This window comes from Chrysoperla carnea, chromosome 1 (assembly GCF_905475395.1).
Source record: "Chrysoperla carnea chromosome 1, inChrCarn1.1, whole genome shotgun sequence".
Lineage (NCBI taxonomy): Eukaryota > Metazoa > Arthropoda > Insecta > Neuroptera > Chrysopidae > Chrysoperla > Chrysoperla carnea.
This window is the reverse complement of record NC_058337.1, coordinates 77,144,168-77,167,273: the sequence shown is the minus strand read 5'-3', so window position 1 is coordinate 77,167,273 and position 23,106 is coordinate 77,144,168. Positions and strand designations below refer to the sequence as shown.

The window sequence follows — 23,106 nt, the reverse complement described above, 5'->3', positions numbered from 1 at the left end:
AATACAAGAGCTCTAAGCAAAAGGAATTAAAGAAAACAATTTAACCTTGAATCGGTTACTGACATTTGTATAATATAACAGTCTCTCTTGTATAGTAAAGTAATACTTACATTTTTTTTCTCTTGTATTATATCAAATGCTCATATAATGAATCATTATTAGTTGCTTTTTTTTTAATCTATTCATTACGATTTGTATACGAAGAGACATGCACCTTTTTAGAGTTCAAAAAAACAAGTGATGCTGTTTAGGTACAAGGGTTGTTATCCGATTAGTGTTTGATAATATTTTTACCTGGCAGTAATCGGTTTTTATGATATTTAAACTTTATGACGGTCTATCTTTATAGAATTAAAATGAGTTAAAAGTCAGTTTACTTTGGACCTATATAATTTGGATTCTTTCGCCGGAGTATTAAGTCTACTGAATATTACTTTGATGGGATTTAATTTATGTAGTCTGCATTAAAACTATACACCAATCTAAACCTGAATTCTATATACTGCAGACTTTCTTGAAGGCTACTGTACGTTGTGGCATAAAAACCAAGATTTTTTTGATTGATAAGTGTCCGGCCATTAAAAAACAAAGGCATGTACAATTTATTATAAAGGCCATTCATTAACTACGTAAGGGTCCGAGGAGGAAGCGGATGGGATGCAAAATCTCAATATGCCCTTATCACGAGAAGGGGGGGGGGGGCGGGGATAAGTTAAAAACCATTCTTATATAATATTTTGTAAGTCAAAATTCAATAATTGAAATCTAGTTCCATTTCGGATGCTAAATGGTTTTCTTCATTCTATAATGTTCATTTCGATTTAAATCTCAAACCTAAATTATTCTTTAAAAAATAAAAAATCTTTTATTTACGTCAAACTGTGAGTAAAAACAATTTTTTTTTCTGAAAAACGAGATAGAATACTTACGTAAGTATGGGGGAGTCGAAAAATCTTATGTATCCTCATATTGGGGTAGGGAGGTGTCAAAAATCGTTAAAATCACCCTTACGTAATTAATAATTGTCTCTTTATATGTATCTTAAATGAAAATATTTCCGTTTCAGTTTTAATGTTGAAGTTGCTGAAGTGATAGTTATCAACGTAATATTACGTCGGGTAAATAACCAGCTTGAGGATTAATAATGAAAAATAAGTTTTTGTTTTCTTTTGAGTCTAAGATTGTTTACTCAACCAAATATAGTGTTCCTGATGGGAACATTGTCCTTTCGACTTATGTTGACTCTCCGATCGAACTCACGTTTATGCTTCATTCTTGTCCCTTCTGTTCGATGATATTTAATCTGACGTAAGATAGTGTCTTGATAAGGTGAACTTTCTTTAATCGCAGTCAACTTTTCTGTTTGGCCCTTAAACTGTTTTAAATAATAGCCTAAGCAAAATAAGCCAAAAATGATCGCAATCGGCAGGATTCGAACGCTCCCAGGGGGATTTCTAGTCACACGACTTAACCACTCGGCCACGACTGCTGTTGATTCTACTTAGCTCGAAAACTGTTTTTACTAGTGTTCGAAGCAAATTTAGCTAAAATAATCGCAGTCGGTAGGATTCGAACCTACGCTCCCAGAGGGAATCTGATTTCTAGTCAGACGCCTTAACCACTCGGCCACGACTGCTGTTGATTCTACATAGCTCGAAAACTGTTTTTACTAGTATTCGAAGCAAATTTAGCTAAAATAATCGCAGTCGGTAGGATTCGAACCTACGCTCCCAGAGGGAATCTGATTTCTAGTCAGACGCCTTAACCGCTCGGCCACGACTGCTTATAATACTTCGTTTAAATTCCATTTCTGATCACGGATTATAAATCTTTCACGTAAAAAAATCGTATAATTGATTGTTTAATTATCAGTTGTATAATTTTTATTACCCAATAAGCAATGTTACAACTTAACTAAATGTAGTTTGTTACATAAAAAATGGTAAATTTTTGCTATATTTTAAATACTGATTAAGTAGTTTATTAATCATAAATTTTTAATAACGTTATATGGGCATTTTTTAAGCTTTTACATAAAAACTTACATTTTACAATTACCATATACATTAGTAAAAAGTAAATAAACATCATGTAATAACTCCCCGTCAATTAATATCAACTTTACCTAAACTTCCAACCCAGCAGCTGTCAACTTTTATACCTCTACGATAGAGGGTCACTAAAATTTTGAAAAACAGGCCGGATAAAACTTTTTTAATATACAGAGGCTAGAAAAAAATTTCTAATGAAATACCGAGAATCGGACCTCGGATCGGATATTACAACGTAAATAGTTTTTTCAAAATACAATCTTTGTTTTATGCTAACGAATATGTATAGGTAATGCATATTTAAGAATATATGATACAAAAAATTGGAACATTAATAACTGATCTATTTCTTTTATTAATTTTGCTTTGTTCTCTTACAAGGTCCTTTTATAATCTATCCAAGGTTACCCATTTCTAATTATCTATATATCATAGATATACGTATTTTAATTTAAATAAAAAATATAATATTTTCTTCACGATTTTTATTACAAACTCTATATGACGTAGTTTATGTTCAACACTTCTTAATTATAATAAATACATACTCATCATGTATCGTATCGTCCAAACCACCATTATATAAATAATTTTGTTGAATATCCGATGTTTATTTATTTATTTATTAACGAACAAAATCGTTTTAAAAATGTTTGAGTTTATCCTAAAACTGTATCATAATAAGGATGCCGAAATGGTGTTTGTCGAACGATGCTATGCCAAAGATATCAACTGAAAACTAACCCATTTATTGGATATTAAATTTCCATCTAACTATCAAAGATCCAAAAGTTAAAGTAACGTTAGGAGTCAAATTAGTGCAAAATGATTAAGAATGCTGGAAACATATTTAAATCAACAAAGTGTTATGTACCTATCATATTGAAATAAGACATACGAGTGTAAATTATATAACTTTTAAATAGTTCTAAAACTATCTAAAAGGCCTAATTGTTTTCTTTTGATATTAGCTGTGGAAGCACACACAAAAATTATTGTTAGAATTCGATATTTATATTTTTCACCGTCAGTTCAAGATTGAAAGTCCGCTATTTTCGGTAAAAGTTAGACGTTTTACCTTCGAGATATTTATTTATATAAAAGCTCCAGATTCAAAAGAAACCAAAGAAACACTGCTTTTTTTTTAAAATGTCTACGTAAATAATCAAAATGAGTGATTTGAAAAAGGTACTATATCATTTTATGAAACGCTTTTTATACCGATTGAGCAAAAAAGGGACAATTTCCTTGCGTTTAAATAATCCTACCAGCGTTATCATGTCCGAAAGGCCGCCATAATTGTGTGTTTTTTAAACTTTTCTAATTTATTCAAATAATGCAAGCAAACACTGACATTCAACACTTTCAATACAGGGTATTTCAACATTTAGTGTACGTTTCAAAAGAAAGGTGAAAATTGTATGGTCAAGATTTCAACGACTTTCATCTAGTAAGGTTATAAGACCATATTTTGTACATAAGTTCACATGTTAATTCGAAGAACATCATCTTACAGTATATAAACAAAAATTTAAAACCATTATTTCTTTATTTAATTTTTATATTGATAAAACAATTATTTTGTGTTATTCTCATGAAAAAAATATTTAATTAATGCAAGACAATAAAAAAAATAGTTTTCATTACGAATACGAGTAGGTATTATATCATCAGCATCACTCTGAGAGGTTTTTTTATATTATTATTATTAGTAACATTATTTTTATAAATAATTAATTTTATGAAATTTGGTCAGGGTGACTAGAAATTTGTATGACGCGTCAATATCGGTAAAAAGTAATTTATTTTTATTTTTTTATTTAATGTTAATGAAAAATCTTTTATTAATAGAAACAAGTGAAAACAAACAATTGACTGAGTTAATTGTTGAAATACCATGTAAAGACAGTATTGATAACGCATTTGTTTGTTGATTCGTCATGTAAGTAAAGAAAGATTAACAGGCAAACACATATACATACTATATAATGTTTCTAACCTTATTTGCGTCCTCACGGATAAAGAGTGACGTTTACGAAAAAATGTTTCAAAAAAAGTTGTTTATTTTTTATAAGAAACATTTTTTATATTTAAACTTTAGTTCTCTCTCTAGCGGCTTACACGGTGAGGCCTACGGACCCAAGACCTTTACCTGTGTTACTCATTTACGAACTCGTCCTCACTTTTTACGTCCTGCCACACTTTGAAAATTTCAGCTTGATATCTCTTTTCGTTTTTGAATTATCGTGTTCAAAGATGGGCGGACGGGTGGACAGACAACCGAAAATGAACTAATTAGGTGATTTTATGAACACCTATACCAAAATTTTTATCGTAGCGTCAATATTTTTAAGCGTTACAAACTCTGGATAAAACTTACTATACCTTGATATATTTCATATACACATGGTATAAAAATGAAAATTAAGCTTATTTCTTTTTAATTAAAATTAAAAAATATATCCCGCAGTCGGTAGGATTCGAACCTACGCTCCCAGAGGGAATCTGATTTCGAGTCAGACGCCTTAACCACTCGGCCACGACTGCTGATGCATCACTCTTTCATTGCTTAGAAACACACATTTGTAACAATCTCTTATAAACAAACAAAATCGGTATAATTTTTCTTAGATAATTTTCATTAAGTGGGACTACAATTAGAGGAAGAAATTTGTGCGTAATGTTACTATTTTATGCACGTGAGAGTTGCACGTTAGCGGTTTTTTTTTTTACTCAGTGCAGATAGTCATCGATAGTAATTCAGTTACTTATCCAAATTAAAATTCAATTCTCATAGCGATTTAGCTTGCGATTTAACTAGAACTTGTTAAATTGCATATTAATTAATGACAAATATTGTTGCCATTTAAAGTTATTCATTTCTAAAATGTTAAATTAAGAGCAACTCTGTCTTTAATAAACAATTAAATATAGAGCAAAAAAGTTCAAAATTGTTTACCAAAAAAATACCAACAACTTTTCGAAAATACATTAATTCGATACAAATCTAAATATTCTCGAAGTTCTGAGATCTGTTTCTCCGAACGGGGTGTTTCTGGAAACATGTTTATCATACCAAAATCTTTGTTTTGGCGTACTCTAATAGCTTCTTGGGATCATTTATTTAAGTACAACTGAGATTTTTCAAATTGCCTCCCTTACTTAAATATTTTCATAGTGTTTTATTTAATTCACTTTTAAATATTGTGAAATATTGTATATAGGATAATATTGCAATTTTTCAAATCATTGCAATAATTGAACAATGGAAAAAAATTGATTTTCAAAATCTACAGAAATAACTCAAACCGAGAAGTCAAATTAAATCAAAAAATTACAAAATAACGAAATCTGTCTATTAGAGTTTAAAATTACAAAATCTGTCTGAACAGTTTCAGCCTCCGTTTTCAATAATTTACTCCCACCAAAAATTTCGCAATGGGTTGGATTCGAATCTACGCTCCGATAGGATATCTAAATTCTATTCAGATGCCTTAAAAAAATGTAAATTCAGTTTATATCGCTTTCTTAATAATGTGACTAATTAAATTTAAGTATCCATTAAATAAAAATTGTAATAACTTTTTAACTAATAACATTTTCCTAAACAAATAATCAACAAAATATCTTACAAATTACTACATATAGTTTTGCAACTTACAAATTTACGAATTTAAAAACAAAAATATAAAAATTAGTAGCAGCAAATTTCTCATCGGTGTAACTTAATTATTTCCGTTAAAAAAAAAAAAGAATTAAGTAGCCTTGTAATGTTTTTACGCAATGGAAAACCGCAATATAAGTTTGTAATGTTTAAAAAATAATAACTAACACTAATTGTCTTAATAAATCATTTCCATATATTTTTATTTTATTTTTACAAATCAATCAGACTGAAGTAAAATATTAATGACAGATACAAATAAATTTTTCTTCTATACTAGCATAAGACGGTATATGTAATTTGAATGCAATTTTTTTTCTTGGTCGAATTGTTATTGCTCAAATCCTTAAAGAAATATTATGGACTAGATTTGAGAGGGAATATTTAAATTAAATTTTTTCTTTTTGATTAACATTTTTTGGAAAAGAACTTCTTATCTTAAACAACAATAATTACCGGATGATACAGGAGCTACTTCAAAAGTATACTTGTTATGGACATGTTGATTCAGAAACCCTGTTTCCTGATTTAATTTTTAGCTTAATATGTTTTCGATATTTTTTAATGAACACTTCTACTATCAAAGAAATTGGATAATACAAATATAAATTCAAATAAACTAGCAGCTCTACTAAAAATTTAAACCGAACAAATCTTCCGTACTCAGAAGGCTATCGTGCCCGTAAAAGTTCAGATCTTAAAAGGTAAATTCCTGTGATATCTGATTTGGTAAAGCAAGCAATAAAATTTCGTTGGCAGATTGCGTCTTTGGATAAATCTGAATGATCAATTTTTATTTTTGATTGATAAGGAATAATCCCAGAACTCTGCGATGTTTGTGAATGATCCAAGTATATTTTAAATACGTCAAAAGTCAACAAATAGAGAATATTCATAAAATTTAAATTTGGTTCAAATATTTTCCTTCCGTGACTGGACATTTCAACTAAACCATTATTTTAGTAATTAATATCTTTTTTATCAAATTTGTTGACATACTGTATGATATTAATTACTTACATTTTATATGGTTTTTCATTAAATTATACTATTCTACGCCTTTTTATTAGAAAACTTAATAATAACGAGTGTAAATTCTGTGTTGTAAATTCATTTGTTTAAAGTGTAAATTATACATTGAACTGTCACCAATTGGCAGATCACGTACTTATACGTTTAAATATCTCAAAATTATAATGTATTTTCAATATTTTTTTACATTTAAATACAGCATTTTTAAGCAGTATTTATATTTTTTACTTTGTTATAACGGTGTAAACAATGAATTAAAAATATTTAAAAAAATAAATAAATATTCCATATTAGGAATTTGTTGATTTTCGTTAAATTATGAAACAAGCAGTTTCTCAATTTAAATTAGTAGTTTTTTTAATTTTTAAAACCCTTTTGCAATAATACAATCAAAATATTTGATATCCTCAGTTCGAGAGTCATACGTTGTTTCTTCTCGCTCCCAAGTTAGAAAAAAAAATTCAAAAAATAAATCAAAATTACCTGAGAATTAGACCTTGCTCTACAAAAGCATATTTCAGATTTGGAATCAACGATGCAGAAATAAAAATAGTTTTAAAATATTAATATTATAACAGAAAATGAAAAAAAAATTGTTGCTGCATGTTTGTTTTTGCTTTTTACACGGAGTAGATTTCAGTGGACACATTTCATATATCGATACCGTGTCATGCTAGACTATTTAAAATAGTGTTCATATTCATATTTTGATTGAGAAAGTTACATAAAATATCATGTCTAAATTCAGAGAGAGAATAATTAACAGGAAACGTAAAGAATTTATAAAAAATTAAAATAGAATCTATTGTCTTTGTTAAATATATTTATAAAAAAAAAAAAAAAGTTATATTACTCTTTATTAGGTACTTAAGTAATCTAATCAAGTTTTAATATTATAAGTATATATATTACTTATATTATTTTAAAAGCATAATATTTTTAAAGAAATTTGTTTTAATTTTGGTTATTACTTAATAGACTTTATAATTATAGTTACACATGCCAATTATTAAAAATTTAAAAAAAAAATTAAAAAAAAACAATTATATACTCAAAGTCATATCATTTATGAATAAAAGAGTAAGAACACATGCAATATAATTCAGAATGGACGACGTTAATGATAAATAATTTATTATCTTTATGCTAAAAACCTGCTATAAATTTTATATCAGATGCTCTATAGACTGAATTAGTACTAAAAGGTAAAATAAGGATAAAGAAGGAAAACGCAGAAGTAATTTTAAGATTTATTTTGAATTAGCCTAGTTGAATTTCGAAATTTTTATATTACCAATATGAGAAAGTTATTGTGTTGGATCCAAAAATCAGGGCAAAGAATTAACACCACTTTTGTATGTGCTCCTTCGATCGTAGATATATTTTCGTTCACAATTATTTCTCGTGAACGAGAAGTGGTTACAATCTTGTATTTGCAAAAGAATTTAAAGAGCGATGGGGGGGGGGGTTAAAGTTGTAAAACAGTGAAACTTGAATATTTCTATTGAAATATTTGTTTACTTGAAATATTAAGAAACTTTTTTTGTCCAAATGATTACTTGTAGCTTTCTGAATTAATTATTCGTCGTTTGACATCATATGACCCAGAAAATATTCGGACAGCGCCCTTTAAAGCTAACACAAATAATGTCATCGATAATATATAGAACTCAATTAATGCGGTCTAGTAATCGAAAATTGTATTTTTGAAGCTGCGGTTGACATTTGGCTGATATTATATATCTCACAAAATGGCATAAAATAACTACTAAGTATTTCAATTAAAAAATTATATGATATTTTTGTTTTTTGGGAGATAAAAATAAGTATATTTAAAAAAAACTTTGTGGGCTTTAGTCGTTTACGGTTCTTGTAGCTGAGATCGAAAATATTTTAATAGTTAAAACTTTTCAACTGGCGTATTTAAAACTTTTGTGATTGGAAAGACGCTTTCTAATCAGTTATGATGTTTAACGCAAAGAAAGATTAAGGCAAAAATCAATTTTTGATAATGGATGCTTTATTTCTTCGCCATTTTACAATTTTCGTTCTAGTCCAAATTAGAAAGCATATCATTGCTTTTTATACACTTTAAATTCTTGAAACATCAAACTAGGATTTTTTTATTTATGAAACAAATGGCGTACATTGTTTAGATAAATGAATGTTGGATGAATTTTAAGTAATAGCGAATTGAAAAAACGATTTATTAATTGAAAAATATATATTTTGCGTTTGTGGCATGCAAGATGCTATAATTAGATAACTCTAATAATGGCAAGATACAATAAAACAAATAGCAATAAATAATATTATAAAAAAAGGAATTTGAATATTCTCTAATGCAGGTATGGGCGAGTTATTTTAAATCAAAGCCACCATTGTTATAGCTTTATTTTGTGCCATAAACTTTATTGTGTTTCTCTTTATCTAAGTCCGCATTGCTTATAGAGAAGGAAGCGAGACGGGTATACGACTCTTGTTGAAAAAATGTTGTCTCTCTGTCTTACTCGTATTTTAGTTTGTCACTGGTTAGGTTGTCACTGCCTTACTCGTATGTTAAGTTAAGAGTCCGAGGGACTTCTCTAAGCCACGTTTGCCCATGCCTGCTCTAATGTATGTCTCATTTTTGTTTCATCTTCTAAATAACTACAGGTATAGGTACGCCATTTATCAGACAAAAACCATAGGGTATGCTGAAATCCTCAATTGAAATATTCCACGTATAATGGTCCTTTTACTAGCCGGGATATCAAAAATTTTCCATGCCACTTATACATGAAAAAATTTTACTTTAAAAAAAATAATTTCAATCTTTTTAATAAATTTTTGAGTTGTTTCACTGAATTAATTAAATTAACTGTAAAAATGAACGCTTAATGTATTTGACCCTGTATGTTGTGTCTATACAGAAAGGTAATAATATTAGTCATCAAATAAAAATTTCAAAAATTACAAAAAAATTAAAAATATGTAAATTACATCATTTTTTTTTCCATCAAATATTTAACACATGTGTGTCCTATAGCCTAAAGAAATTTATGTTGCAAATTTATGACTGATTTAAGAAAAATGAACATTTTTAATAATATTAAAATTATTATTTTATTACTTTCTCTTATACATATTTTAAATGCAATATTTAAATTATTAATTGATTATAATTTTAAATTTTAATTTTGTTTCATATTTTTTACAGAATAAAATTAATTAAGCATGTCGCATAGTCGACATCCTTCACATGGAGGGTTGTCGCAAAGTTTTGAAATGGAACGGAAATATTCAGTACCATCGAATATTGATTCTAGGTCACATCATTCCCAAATGCATATGGGTGCAGCTAGTGAAGATTTACATGCTTGGTCAATCTACAGGTGCGTACACACAAAAAATCATGTTTAATATGCGTGTTCAATATTGTCAAAATTTAATTACCTCAAATATAGATATAATAGAAGAGAGGTTAACGCTTTTAACCTTTCATTTTACGATTAAATATTTGCATTCCGTACATGTTCATCAGACTCAAATGTCAATTTTAGGAGAGGATACTCATAGATCAGCCCACACAAAGGATTGGGCATTGGTTTTTTACCTACAAAATCTGTTTTATCTTTAAAAATTGAAAATCATGCATTAACTGGAAAAAAGTTTCCAACCAAAGGAATTAATAAGATAAGCGCAAATTTTGTTTTAGAGTATTTTCTAACATAAAAACCGAGCAAGAGTTGATAATTTTAAGCGAAAAGTCGAAAGCCGAGGATTTTATCAAAAAACATTCCATTGAAAAAACATTAATTGAAATCTAGCACCCCAGGTTTTTTTAAGATAAAATGATCTATTTTCTACTTTTTAGTTCAGCTACTTACAAAAGCGTGTTTTTTTAACTATTATTTTTTAAATTAATAAACAACTAGGGGTAAAAACATCATCTGCCTTCCGGCTTTCAGCTTAAGTCCTCACAGTAAGGTTTCCCTCCCAAGCATTAAGAAAAAAAATTTTTACTAAAGTTGCCGAAAAAGTAAAGCGAAAATCGCTGCTGTTGTCTATTCCCTGTCAGTTTTTTGAACCCAAACCATTTTATCCAAAACACTAATTTATAGACTTTTATATTTTTACTTTGTTTAAAGCTAACCACTTATGGGATATATAATTTTAACAAAATATGCAGTAAAAGACCACACCCACATATGATAGCCCAATACAATAAAAAATCATTCGAGTTGAAATAAAAATTATTGATAAAATCGGAAACAATTTTAGAGAAATTATTTGTATTCGTTGAAATTTAAAAGGAGTGACCACATTAATTTCCGCCACTCAATAATCATTTTTTTTAATATATAATTTTTTTTCGCTTACAGACAAAATCTAAATTCAGACTTTACGGATAGTGCATTAGGTTCAACGGACAAAAGTCCATTACCATATGGCAATTTCCAATTACGGGACACAACAGTGCAATCAATTTTATCTCATCCTCGATATGGACCCAAGTAAGTTGAATTAAAATACACCAATCCAAAACACATAATAACATTATGCTGAAACTTTTAGATCCGCATTGGGCTCCAACATGTATACTTATTTAAAATTTGGCTTACCTCGTGTATTTCCACCGAATGGATCATCAAATCGATCAGGTACACCAATGGATCGGGATCATCATGGATCTCGAATGGTATCGAACACGCGAGGAAATATAAGGTATGATACATTGTGTTTATATTATTTCTATTTCGATGACTCTAAATAGTAATGTTTTGTAGGGGATCAAAACCAAACTTACGTGGTGCTAGAGATGGATCATCTGGATATGATAGTTCAGATAATGAAACAACACAACAGCAATATAAACAAAATCGGAAATATCGAAGTGATCCCGATTTTCGATTTCAAAATCAACCATATCATACGGGTGTCACTGTGAGCATTAATTAATCAAAATTATTTAAAATTTTCTGTTTGAAATTAAAAAAAAATTTTTTTTTAGCATACCCATGTACCATTAGCTGCAATTGAACAAAGTAGGCGAGAATCAAATTGGAATCGAAATAAAAGTATATCTGAAGCGAATTTATTATCAAACGAAGCTTATAATCGGCATTCACAGTATAGTTTGATGAATCGACGAAATAGTGTAGCAGATTTTGGACCTGAAAGGTAAGCCATGCGTTACTTAAAATATAACTCTCAAAGAATCCTGTACTTCCTTTGCGATCGAATAGTATTCTAGCAATAGGGGCTTGAAAACAAAACATTTCATCTACCAACTTTATGAATAGAATTTACTTGTAAAATAAAAATTTTAAGCAAGGGATGAAATCCTTTTCCACACATCCTATTTTGTGGCTAAATATTTAAAAATGCAACAAATGTGGATATTTATGGATAAATATTGAAGAGTGAATAAATGTTAAACTTATTATTTTTAATATTAATATTTATTGTATTTTTTAGTGTAATTATGGCACCTAGTCAATTAGGACGACCAATATCAAAAGCAGAAAGCCATATGTCAATTGCGCAGTCAAGGCGAAGTCACATGACTCCATCCGTAATTCGAAATGATTATTTAGCTCATGATCAAGTCGATGTTGGGCATAATTTTTTATATCCACATTTACAAGTAAGTTTCTCTTACTTAATTCAAAATATTTTTTCTAAAACTAAAGTTTTATGTTCGTAGGTTCGTGCCTTAGATATTACATCACCTGTAAACAGAGGAATGTTATTATTACAAAATGTCTCGTTTGAAATTCGTGGTGGAGAATTAATGGCAATTATGGCTACGACTGAATTGGAAGGTACTGGTCTGTTGAACGTTTTAGCTGGTCATAGAGGGCATATTGGTGGCGATTTAATATTAAATGGACAGAATATTAATAAACATGTATTAAAATCACGTGTTGCTTACGTGCAGTGCGATTCACATTTATGTGAAGATATGACTGCACAACAAATGTTGAGATTTCATTATGAGTTAAAAAAACCAACGGATAAATTAGGGCATTTAAAAATTGATGCTACTGATAGGGTAAGTAAAATATTTTATTTCTTTACCTTAAATTTCTTGAGTTTTATTTTTGGACTCAAGTAGTCGCAGAAACGAAGCAATGAAGTTCGAAAAATTTGAACACTAAGTCGGATTTGAACCCAATTTTCGGCGTTCGATTCGTTAGAGCGTCAGGAAATTTTTTACCCTTTTGATAAAATCGAGAAAATGGCAAAAAAAGATTTTGATTGGGAATTTGATGAAACTTGGTGGATGGGGTGATTTTTATCCAATAAGTATAAAAATTAGGTTAATTTCATGATTTGATGCAGAGTTTCAGAGATATCGCAATTTTTGGTTCGATTTTAGTCCGTATCTCAAAAACTATTCGACCAGTCGTCAAATTCACCCGATTTTTGTACTTTTTGGATCAAAATTACCTTATATACTGAGTTTTATCGAAATTGGAGATAAAAAATTGCTCGAGTTTTTTGCAATTTTTTTAAGGGGTTTTAAGGGGATAAAATCGTGAAAATCGACTTTACAATTTTGCAATTTTTGCTTAATAAATATATATATACTATCTACTATCTACTGTAAAACTTTTGTTTCATGCACCCAACAAAAATCATAACTGACGTAATACGAATTTTAAGAGAAATTTTTGTCGTAGATAAATGTACTGATTGAAGATTTGGGCTTAGAACAAGTACGAAATACCAAAATATGTAGTATGACCACATCCGAAAAACGTCGACTAAACGTAGCTTGTCATTTACTATTAGATACAGATATTGTTGTGTTAGATCAACCAACGAAAGGTATGGACATATTCGATACCTTCTTCTTAGTGGAATATTTACGACAATGGGCGAATGGTGGCACTGGAAATTCAATCGGTAAGTAAATTTTAAATGTACAAAAATATATGCAAATGAAGTTTTTTTAAGACTCCCCGTGTAATAGCCACTAGCTGTAATCTCAGACAGCCAAGTCTGCCCCTGTAAAATATGCTGTCTGTAAAATATTTTAACTGTTGCAATCAAAGCAATAAATATTTTTAAAGCCATCACCAATTCATTAAAAAAACTCCATTATTTTGAGGAAATAACATGAAAATCTTTTGACGACCATTGAACACCCGCAAAACGATAAATAGAAACCAATGACGGTTGTTAGGTGAGGCCTTTGCCCAGCCAGTGGGCTAAGTAAGCTTTTTATTATTATTATTATTATATCATGAAAATATATTACCTCACTATGCCATTAAGAAAAGAGTGCGATTTTGAAATAAAAATAAGCATGATTTTTAATAACTTTTAATAGAAATTTTTACTAAAACAAAACTTTTTTTTAACAGGACGTATCGTAATATTAACATTACATCCACCGACATACGAAATATTTACAATGTTGTCACGTGTATTGTTAATATCAGCGGGCCGAGTTATGTTTAGTGGAAGACGACGAGACATGCTACCATATTTTGCTTTAGTTGAATATCCGTGTCCGTCTTTTAAGAATCCATCTGATTATTACCGTAAGTTTAAAATAAACCATAATTGACATAATTATATGAAAATGTTTTATTAATTAATATTTTGTGTGCCTGAGCCATTATAGTTTTTTAATTTTAAGTGTTTTTTTAGTGGATTTAGTAACTTTAGATGATTTATCTGCGGAAGCAATGCTAGAATCATCGCAACGAATCGAACAATTAGCGGATATATTTCGAAGAAAACAGGATCAACTTAGTGATCCAGGACCTCCAACCACATTACCACTGACCATAAAACATGCGAATTGTTTTAAACAAGCTTATATTCTATTTTTGTAAGTAATCGATCGAGCTAACATTTATTTATACATATTCGATAAAATCTTCCCCAAATTAACACTAGTTTTTCTTATTTACAGAAAATCCTTATTTTATACTCAACCAAATTCATTTTTAAAATGGATATCTCATGTGATATTAGCGGCATCAATGTCATTAATTATTGGTGCATTATTTTGGGATATACCATCAACAGATGCACAATTAAATTTAAATGATCGTTTAGGTTTTCATTATACAATTATGTGTATATCAATATGGCCGATATTAATAACGTTAACCGCAGCGGAAATACGACGGAATCGAAACTATGTGGAACGTGATATTAAAGATGGTTTATACGGGCGATTTGTATATATTATCACGAAGGTACCGATTCTCGAATGTTTTTATACTCGTTATTTAGTGGTTAATGTTTATTTGATTTATGTTTTAGATAATATTTAATTTAGTTCCATCAATATTTGTATGGATTACCTATTTGGTACCAAGTTATTCGATGAGTGGTCTTTATATGCAAGGGCCAGCAAATTTTGATGCATTTTATATATACTTAGGTAAGTACTTATTAAACAATAGTTATCTACGATACAAGTGGAATAACACAGCATTATTAACGTACGCATACGAAATTTGCACAACGAATTCGTAGCACGAGTTGGACAATCGCAGAAATACGTTAACAATGCGTTATAACACGTGTATCGAACAAAACTTGATCTACGTCTTCAAATGTGAAAATAAACGATAATTATTATTTAAATTTGCCATGGCTTATTAAGGAAAAATGAAAAATTATAAAAATTACTAAAGTAACTCGTTATTACATTTTGGCAAAAATTTGGAGTGTGAAAATGAATTCATTACGATACTAGTGCGATAATGAACTGTTTTTCCGAGGCATAGTAAGTGAGTGAGTTCTAATCTCACAGGCGTAAAAGTTAATATAGTAACTTGGTTGAAAATGAGTGTGGTAATGAATTCATTTTACGACACTGTGTGCGGTAATGAATTCGTGATAAGTTCGCCACAAATATGGGTGTATCTTGAAATCAAGAATTGAAATTGAAAAATATTTTATATTAATTTTGTATTGCATTCTAGGATAAGATAAAACCAATGAATTGTCGTAATTATAAATTCATAACCGCACTCAATGTCGTAAAATGTATTCATAATTACGACACTGAGTGCGTTCAATGGTGTCATCTTATCCTAGAATATACACAAAATTAATATAAAATATTTTTCTTCGATCGTTTATCATATCAATCAGAATTTTCCGATTTGAAGATGCGCCCATATTTGTGGCGAACTAAATACAATACACTAAGTGAAACAATAATTAAAATAATATGTAAAATAGTTTTTCACACTTCCAATTAAAAATTCGTGGCATCAAAGTGTAAAAGGACCTTGTTCACATGTATTGTATACCCAGATATAATACATTTCGTTGAAGAACTAGCCTGGAAAGAAAGACGTTGTTAGGTCGATCCTCTTTCCGCTTAATTTTCTTTATAATGTTTATCCTATGTTCGTTGCCTTTTGTGTGTTGCGCGACTTTGACGCAATGTATATGTAGTTTTTTTGTTTTTTTTAACAGAAAATATTATAGATACAAGTTTATAATACCTATCTTAATATTATGACCCTCGAAATAAAACAGCTTACGATGCATTTCTGAATCTAATATTAAAAATTTGTATATTTAAGAAAAGACGAGGAAAAATAACTTTAAAATTTTCAATATGGAATTTTCAATTTTACATGTTCTTCCTCAGCGAACAACGCTTCCACATTAGATTTATATATCCTACAAAATTAGAATAAATGCTGGTTTCATAAAATATAGCTAAAAGTCAATAATTCCAATACTCTTTTGTTTCAGGTTACATGTTATTATATTTGAATTGTTTACAAATATTTGTTATATTTTTTGTATATACAATACCGGCATCAAATTTTGCAACAATTTTTGCTGGCATATTGCTAATGGCTATATTTATGGTATGCGGTTATACGGTACATTTTAACGATTTAACAATATACACAACATGGTTGGAATATGTTAGTCCAACAAAATGGTTATTCCCAATTATATTAAATCGGGAATTTTCAGTTGAGGCTATTGCGAGTAATGCAGGAAATATATTATGTCGAAATAAACAGGTAAGCAAAATAATTTTTAAGTTGAAAACTTCTTTTGGCACATTGAGCACTTTTTGGATGAACAAAAATCATGGAACTCGCGTCAATTTTTTGTGTGTTTTTAATTGGATGCGAGAATGATTTATATTTACAATTCGATCCACTACAAATTTTTTTTGAGGGTTAACCACCAAAAGATTAAACCCCATGAAACAAATGGTAGAAACGCATATAAATAATATATTACATTGCCTTTTACCATACTAATGTATTTATTTGCGCTCCCACCATATTTACCTAGAATTGTGAACTCCACTTCCAAAGGCTCCAGCCAGGCCGAGTACTTAAAATTTTTTTTAAATATTTTGTTAAAAAGCGGTGAAACCATGATATAAATAGTACAATGATCCTTGTTACAGAATTTAAATAACCAATAGAATTTATACATTCTAGAAATAGGGAAGTTGGAGTAGAAATTCAAAGTTAGGATAGTAAAAAATTCAATCGACAAATCGACGTACGATACTATTTGTTAAAACTGACCATAAAACTTAAAAATTTGAATAGAATAGATAGAAATAGAATTTTCCAAAACACGTTTTAAATTGTTCAAACTTTGACAATTATAACATAATGAGGATTAAAATTTAAAAAAACTTTGATTAAGATGATATTCATCACAATCAGAAAAGCATATGAATAATAAGAATCCTGTGTTACTTTGTTTTCGAGAAACAAGATGTCCCACTGGCATAGTTAGAGATTTTTCCTAGGCTGGGCATATAAAGCAATTTCAATTATTAATTGCTATAAACTAATAATAGAAGGGCGATTTCAAAAAAATCATTGCAGTTTTTTTGAAAATCATTACTTAGTCTTTTCTCTGATATTACTTATCTTTTCTGTGATAAGTAATACAGTTTCTAATGAAACGTGAGATTGTGATGACTAATTGAAAACTGAAAATTTATTGTTTTTTCAAATTTCCAATTTTCTTGTGGTAGGTAATGAGTTTTTAGAATGTACATCGTCCATCCTCACCTCTCGCTAGTTACGCTATTGTTAAAACCCTTTATTAAAACTTCTCGATAAAAACCATTAGAAATTAAAAATTAAGTTTAGAGGTAATTAAAAATAATAAACCTTTATTCTTTTTGACAGATGCAGAATCAAGATATCATCGTGCAATTATGTCCACCACCAAACGGTACCCAAGCACTAGCCAATTACGAATATTTAAGTAGTAGTCCACATGTACAAACAAATTATCCAAGTACAACGTTGGCATTATTAGTATTTTATGGTGTTTGTTTTCTATTGACATGTTTTGGTTTTACATTGAATTGTTGTAAATCAAAAAAACAGAATGTTGTGTTCAAAAAAGGACGTGGTGATCCAAATAAACCTTAACAAATTGACTTATGTATAACGAAAATGTATTTTTTGTAGTATTATTTGTGGAAGAGAGTATTCACGCAAGAAGCGAAGTGTGTATTTTAATTTTTAATTATTTTTGTAATTGATTATTTCAAAAAGGCACTCTTTCAATATTTTCAAATAATACGCCATTCGATTTTTTGGTAATTCAGATAAATTTGTATACCATGTATTTGTTAGATTCATTGTGCGATGAAGCATAAAAATAAAGTGCAATTAGTTTGTTTTGGAAGTTTGGGTAGTAAAATTATGTAGTTTTATGCAGTAAAAATTTCTTTAGGCACGTTGAGCAGTTTTTGGGTGAACAAAAATTATGAGCACACTTACATTGAGCACAATTAGTTCTGGGATGGTTGATCGCTTGAAGCATTGTGTAATGTTGCTTTTTTTGTTATTTATAATAGTTTTTTATACAAACGTTATAATTTCAATCTACAAATTATGAAATTTTAATCATTTATGCTACAATTACTTAAAAAATACACAATTAGTGGTAGCCTACACCAACGGCGTGATCTACATGATTTATTTGACCTAAAACTAATATCTAATTTGAAAACTTGCTCTTTTGGTCGATATTTAAAGATTACTTTTTTTATTTAATAGTTGCCTTGAGCCCTCGGATCTGTGGAACGCCAAATGGAACTAATAAAAACTCTGATTCATGCGACTATATCCACCCAGATTTACATTCAAATGTTTTTCATAAACATAAAATATGCTCCTTAATTATCCAAACTTTTACGAATTTTGTCCGAAAAAAATACTAAAACAGAAAACTTCGGCCAAGCATGAAACCGAACACCAATTAACAACGCCAATAAGCAACTCTCAAACAGTACTATATAACATCGCAAAGTAATTCATTCATTTTGGTATACCGATTGTAAGCTATCTCGTTAGTCATAAAATATATGAAGTAAGAGTAAGAGTAAGAGTTTTTATAAACGTTCTTATGTATAAAACAACGAGGGAATGTGAACTGTTTGTTATGTTTATGTGTTTCTGAATGTGATTGGTATTGTATATGTACATCTTCAAGTAATGAGTCTGACCGGCTGGGTTATTGTACACATATACAATTCCTCTTTGTTTTATAGATAAGAATGTCCGTAAGAAGTCTTCCTACTTCATATAATATAACTGGCTAACGATATGGTCTACAAACAGTATAACCATTATATACTTGCCCATTTTTGTTGTTGTTTCGTATTCGCTTTCTAATCTGGCAGCAGTAGAAAGTGCAATAAGAATATTTGGCGAGCAAAGTGCAATTATAGTTTGCTTTACCACACAAAGAATCTGTGTTTTCCCTAATTATAATTCTCTTTCTATTGATATCATTTGAAAATATTAAAGAAATTGAAAATATATTGAATTTGAGTGCCTTTAAAACCAATTTAAGTATCTCAAATATTGAAAATAAAAATAAATAAATTTATTAAAATAATAGTGTATTTTTTATAAGAAATATTTTTTGCAATATTATAATTAATATTTAAAAGTGCCTTATTATAATTACTGATGTAATATTAAAACTAATTAATAATATTTTATTAAAGATTTTTTTTATTTATGATTTGTGTGTTTTATTTCATATTTTTTATTTAAATTTTTTTTAGGAAAGATACACGATCTTCTACGTCCGTAATCAAAATAAACTTTAAACTTTAATTCAAAAAGCCCCAATCCAGAAAATCTTGAGACCGTTTGGTGCTTAGTTCTCAGCTGCTCCTGCATTCCTATATTTAAAGCGAAACTGAATCAAATATTAACTTATATATAGGTTTTTCGTTGCTTTTCTGAAAAGATCAAAGAGGACGTTATATAACTATAGACACATTTCAGAAAGGTCTGAAATGAACCCTTTTTGACATAACGCACTAAAAAACATGGGTTGCGAATATTCACCCTCCATATATATCGAAACAGGACAAAACCACGCCTTTTCTTCCTGTTTTTTATAAGATTAATCTGGGATTTATTCCGGATGCATTCATTCTGGCTCAGGATACATTCCAGAAGGTTGAATATGTATCTTTTCGGTACCATAAAAACGTAAAAACATGTCTGGTGGTCGCCCACTCCTCGATCTAAGAGCATCTTGACTTTTATCGGTTTTAATCGTTTTTTGGGAGCATCGAGAAGGGCAGAGAAGAGAAGGAATCACTTTTCAAATATTTTTTAATGTTCGTCAAACATAGCTAGAAATTTAAACGTCCTGATTCAACTAGCGCCAAATAAAAGAGCACCATAATAACCGACTCAGTTTTTTCGAAGCGACTCTTCACTGATTTATTATTAGACACAATTAATATCATTTGATAAAGGTGGGAGGATTGGAAACAGACATTTTTGTAACAAATAGATGTCTTCAATGTCCAGGTCTTTGGTTCATACAGAAATTTCTACTCTAATTTTTAATATGCCATAGACAAATCTTCTCTTCCTTGCTCTTTTTTTAGATACAAATGTAATTTTGTAACCTAGAATACCCCATATAGACCATTCAAATTAAACATTGAACGCTGCATCAATTCAGGTATTTTTGTTTATTTTGAAATACTGTTTGCCTTGTAGAGGCAATATTTTTTTTTTTTTTTTTTTATTTAAAATATTTTGGCAAGGGCCATTAAGCCATTAAAGCCATCTACAAAAAATAAAAATGTACATAGAGGCAATATCAAATCTAAGTTTTCGACCTTGGCTGATGACCGTACCATGCCGAAAAATAAAAAAAAAACTCGAAAATGTTTATAATATATTATGATCATTACCTTCTTATAATAATTCATGCGGAAAGTTAGTTTTTTCTGTTAGCCAATTTTATGAGCACTAATTTTGCTGTAACTGAATAATTTATGCGCTAATTTTGTATATTTTATTTTTTTAACAGATTTTTTATATCTAAGAAATTCCAGTCTGATCCTCGTGGGAGTAAGCCTAGATCTGCCTTACGCCATTTATGTAATAACAATTTACGATATGTATGTATCTGATCAAAAACCATTATTGATTGCAAGTTCCTCGCCACTGATATGACATTTGAAAAACTCCAATTGCAATTAATACTCGTATCAACGGATGACTTTTAATTCTCACGATATGGGTGTGATTTGATTAATTGTTCAAATAATAATTTCTTCTTTTTTTGCTTATATAATGATTTTATTTTTGAGTGTGTTTGAGCAAACAATGAACATGCATAATTGACTTCCTGTTTAATAAATAAAATTACTTAAATTTTAATTAAAATTCCCAAAACTTGATTACAAATTAATATCAATGTAATAACATTTATATATTAGCAACATTAATTGTTTAATTTCTTATATGAAAATTTGCCTTATTTTTTTTAGAACTTCAACTTTAGATAAAGTTTAAGGCTGTTTACTCCCAGCCTGCAATCCACTTTTTGACACGCTTGTTTTTGCCTGAATTGCATCTATGTATCTATCCAACAGAATCTTTGAATGTAATTTTCAATCACTTCACTCAACCGTCGGATTGAATTGAAGCTTCGCACACTTATCAAAGATCTACTAACGATTATCCAAAAAAACTTTAATGGTGGAAGCGCAGATAACATTCCACAATATTAATAAATAATAGTTTGAAAAAAAAAAAAAAAAAAAAAAAAAAAAAAAAAACACCCGTTTGTAATATGTTGAACTAAAAGGTAGAAAAAAATTTCTAAAGGTAAAAAAAATAATGGACTGATTAAGAAAAAAATCACTTTATCGTAAAAAAGCGTAAGATAAAATAATAAAATAATTAACAAAGCAGTTATGTCAAGTTATTTTCATCATCTGGAAAGTTGATGGTGTGAACCTTAAAGGTCGCACTCACGTAATCAACTTATTTGAATTTAATATTTAATGGTATTATTTATATACAAATAATATTTCTTTTATTATCATGATTGGTCATTATACAAAATAAATAACATTCAATATTTGTGATTTATGAAATATCATCGTAATAAAAAATTTTAATGAAATATTATTTAGCTAGCGAAAGTTTGATTTGTTTAAACATTTTATTAAATATGTATTCAAAAAAATTAAACTCAAGTCATTGTAGTGTTATTAGTGTGATGCAATTATTGGTAAGTTTTGCGATCAATGTTATTTCTGTGCACTGAAATAATTGAAAACTAAAAAAATGTAAGTGAAAATTAACATTTATTTTCTGTTTAATCAATTGGGCTACCAAAAAATGTGCAGTTTCAAACAAAATATGACGAATTTACCTATCAACCTTTCCAATTTATAATATTTTCCAGTCTCTTTCTTAACGGTTAAAAATCAAGTTGACTTTCACACGAGCTTAAATAATTTTCTTCGAAAACCTTTAACTACGTTGATTAAAAGAACACTCTCTACTAGTTTGAGATGTTTAAAAATTGAAAAATGATGTACAAAACATATACAGTGTGGCAAGCATCTCGCTCGCCATTAAAAATATTTGAAGTAAGAAGAGTTTTTATAGACGTTTTTATGTATAAAACAAAGAGTAAATGTACAGTATGTGATGCGCGATGAAGCGTATGAGGACAACTTCAAGTGATGTACAAATGATATATATGCATCACACACAATCAGTGTTGTCAACTTAGTAGTTTTACCACTAAAACTAGTGGTTTTTTTCTACTATTTTTCTACCTTTAGTGGGAAAATAATTTAAATAATTTAATATTTTAATATCATTTCTGGCAATATTATTACTCTCAAGTTGTTTTTTAGTGGTTTTCTATCGCCTGTTTAGTGGGCCTTAGAGTTGAAAGTTGGCAACACTGCACACAATACATTGTCTGAAGACTTGACAATACATTGTCTAGAGCATCACACAATACATTGTCTTTCTTTGTCTTATACATAAAAACGACCATAAAAACTCTTCTTAATTCAGATATTTGTAAATGGCTAACGAGATGGTT

At 29.1% G+C, this 23,106-nt stretch overlaps 1 protein-coding gene and 3 non-coding genes across 4 annotated transcripts; 1 reads left to right on the top strand and 3 right to left on the bottom strand.

The window, feature by feature from the left end:
- Positions 1-1,554: 1,554 nt before the first annotated feature.
- Positions 1,555-1,636, bottom strand: Trnas-aga. The gene has a single exon. It is a non-coding gene; the product is annotated as a tRNA-Ser (tRNA).
- Positions 1,637-1,701: 65 nt separating this feature from the next.
- Trnas-aga lies at positions 1,702-1,783 on the bottom strand. Its single transcript has one exon. It is a non-coding gene; the product is annotated as a tRNA-Ser (tRNA).
- A 2,733-nt stretch (positions 1,784-4,516) lies between these two features.
- On the bottom strand, positions 4,517-4,598 carry Trnas-cga. Its single transcript has one exon. It is a non-coding gene; the product is annotated as a tRNA-Ser (tRNA).
- A 5,342-nt stretch (positions 4,599-9,940) lies between these two features.
- Positions 9,941-19,428, top strand: LOC123305131 (ATP-binding cassette sub-family G member 8). Its single transcript, XM_044886758.1, has 14 exons — positions 9,941-10,121; positions 11,112-11,243; positions 11,305-11,454; positions 11,517-11,673; positions 11,741-11,910; positions 12,208-12,376; positions 12,437-12,784; positions 13,416-13,641; positions 14,103-14,282; positions 14,392-14,575; positions 14,660-14,948; positions 15,016-15,136; positions 16,471-16,751; positions 17,892-19,428. Exons 1-14 carry the CDS (start codon positions 9,964-9,966, stop codon positions 18,138-18,140), a joined length of 2,814 nt encoding a protein of 937 aa, XP_044742693.1. The 5' UTR covers positions 9,941-9,963; the 3' UTR covers positions 18,141-19,428.
- Positions 19,429-23,106: the final 3,678 nt, after the last annotated feature.

Coding starts and splice junctions, on each gene's coding strand:
- LOC123305131 (XM_044886758.1), top strand. CDS start 9,964: ATGTCGCATAGTCGACATCCTTCACATGGAGGGTTGTCGCAAAGTTTT. Junction 10,122..11,111: donor CATGCTTGGTCAATCTACAG/GTGCGTACACAC, acceptor TTTCGCTTACAG/ACAAAATCTAAATTCAGACT. Junction 16,752..17,891: donor TATTATGTCGAAATAAACAG/GTAAGCAAAATA, acceptor TCTTTTTGACAG/ATGCAGAATCAAGATATCAT.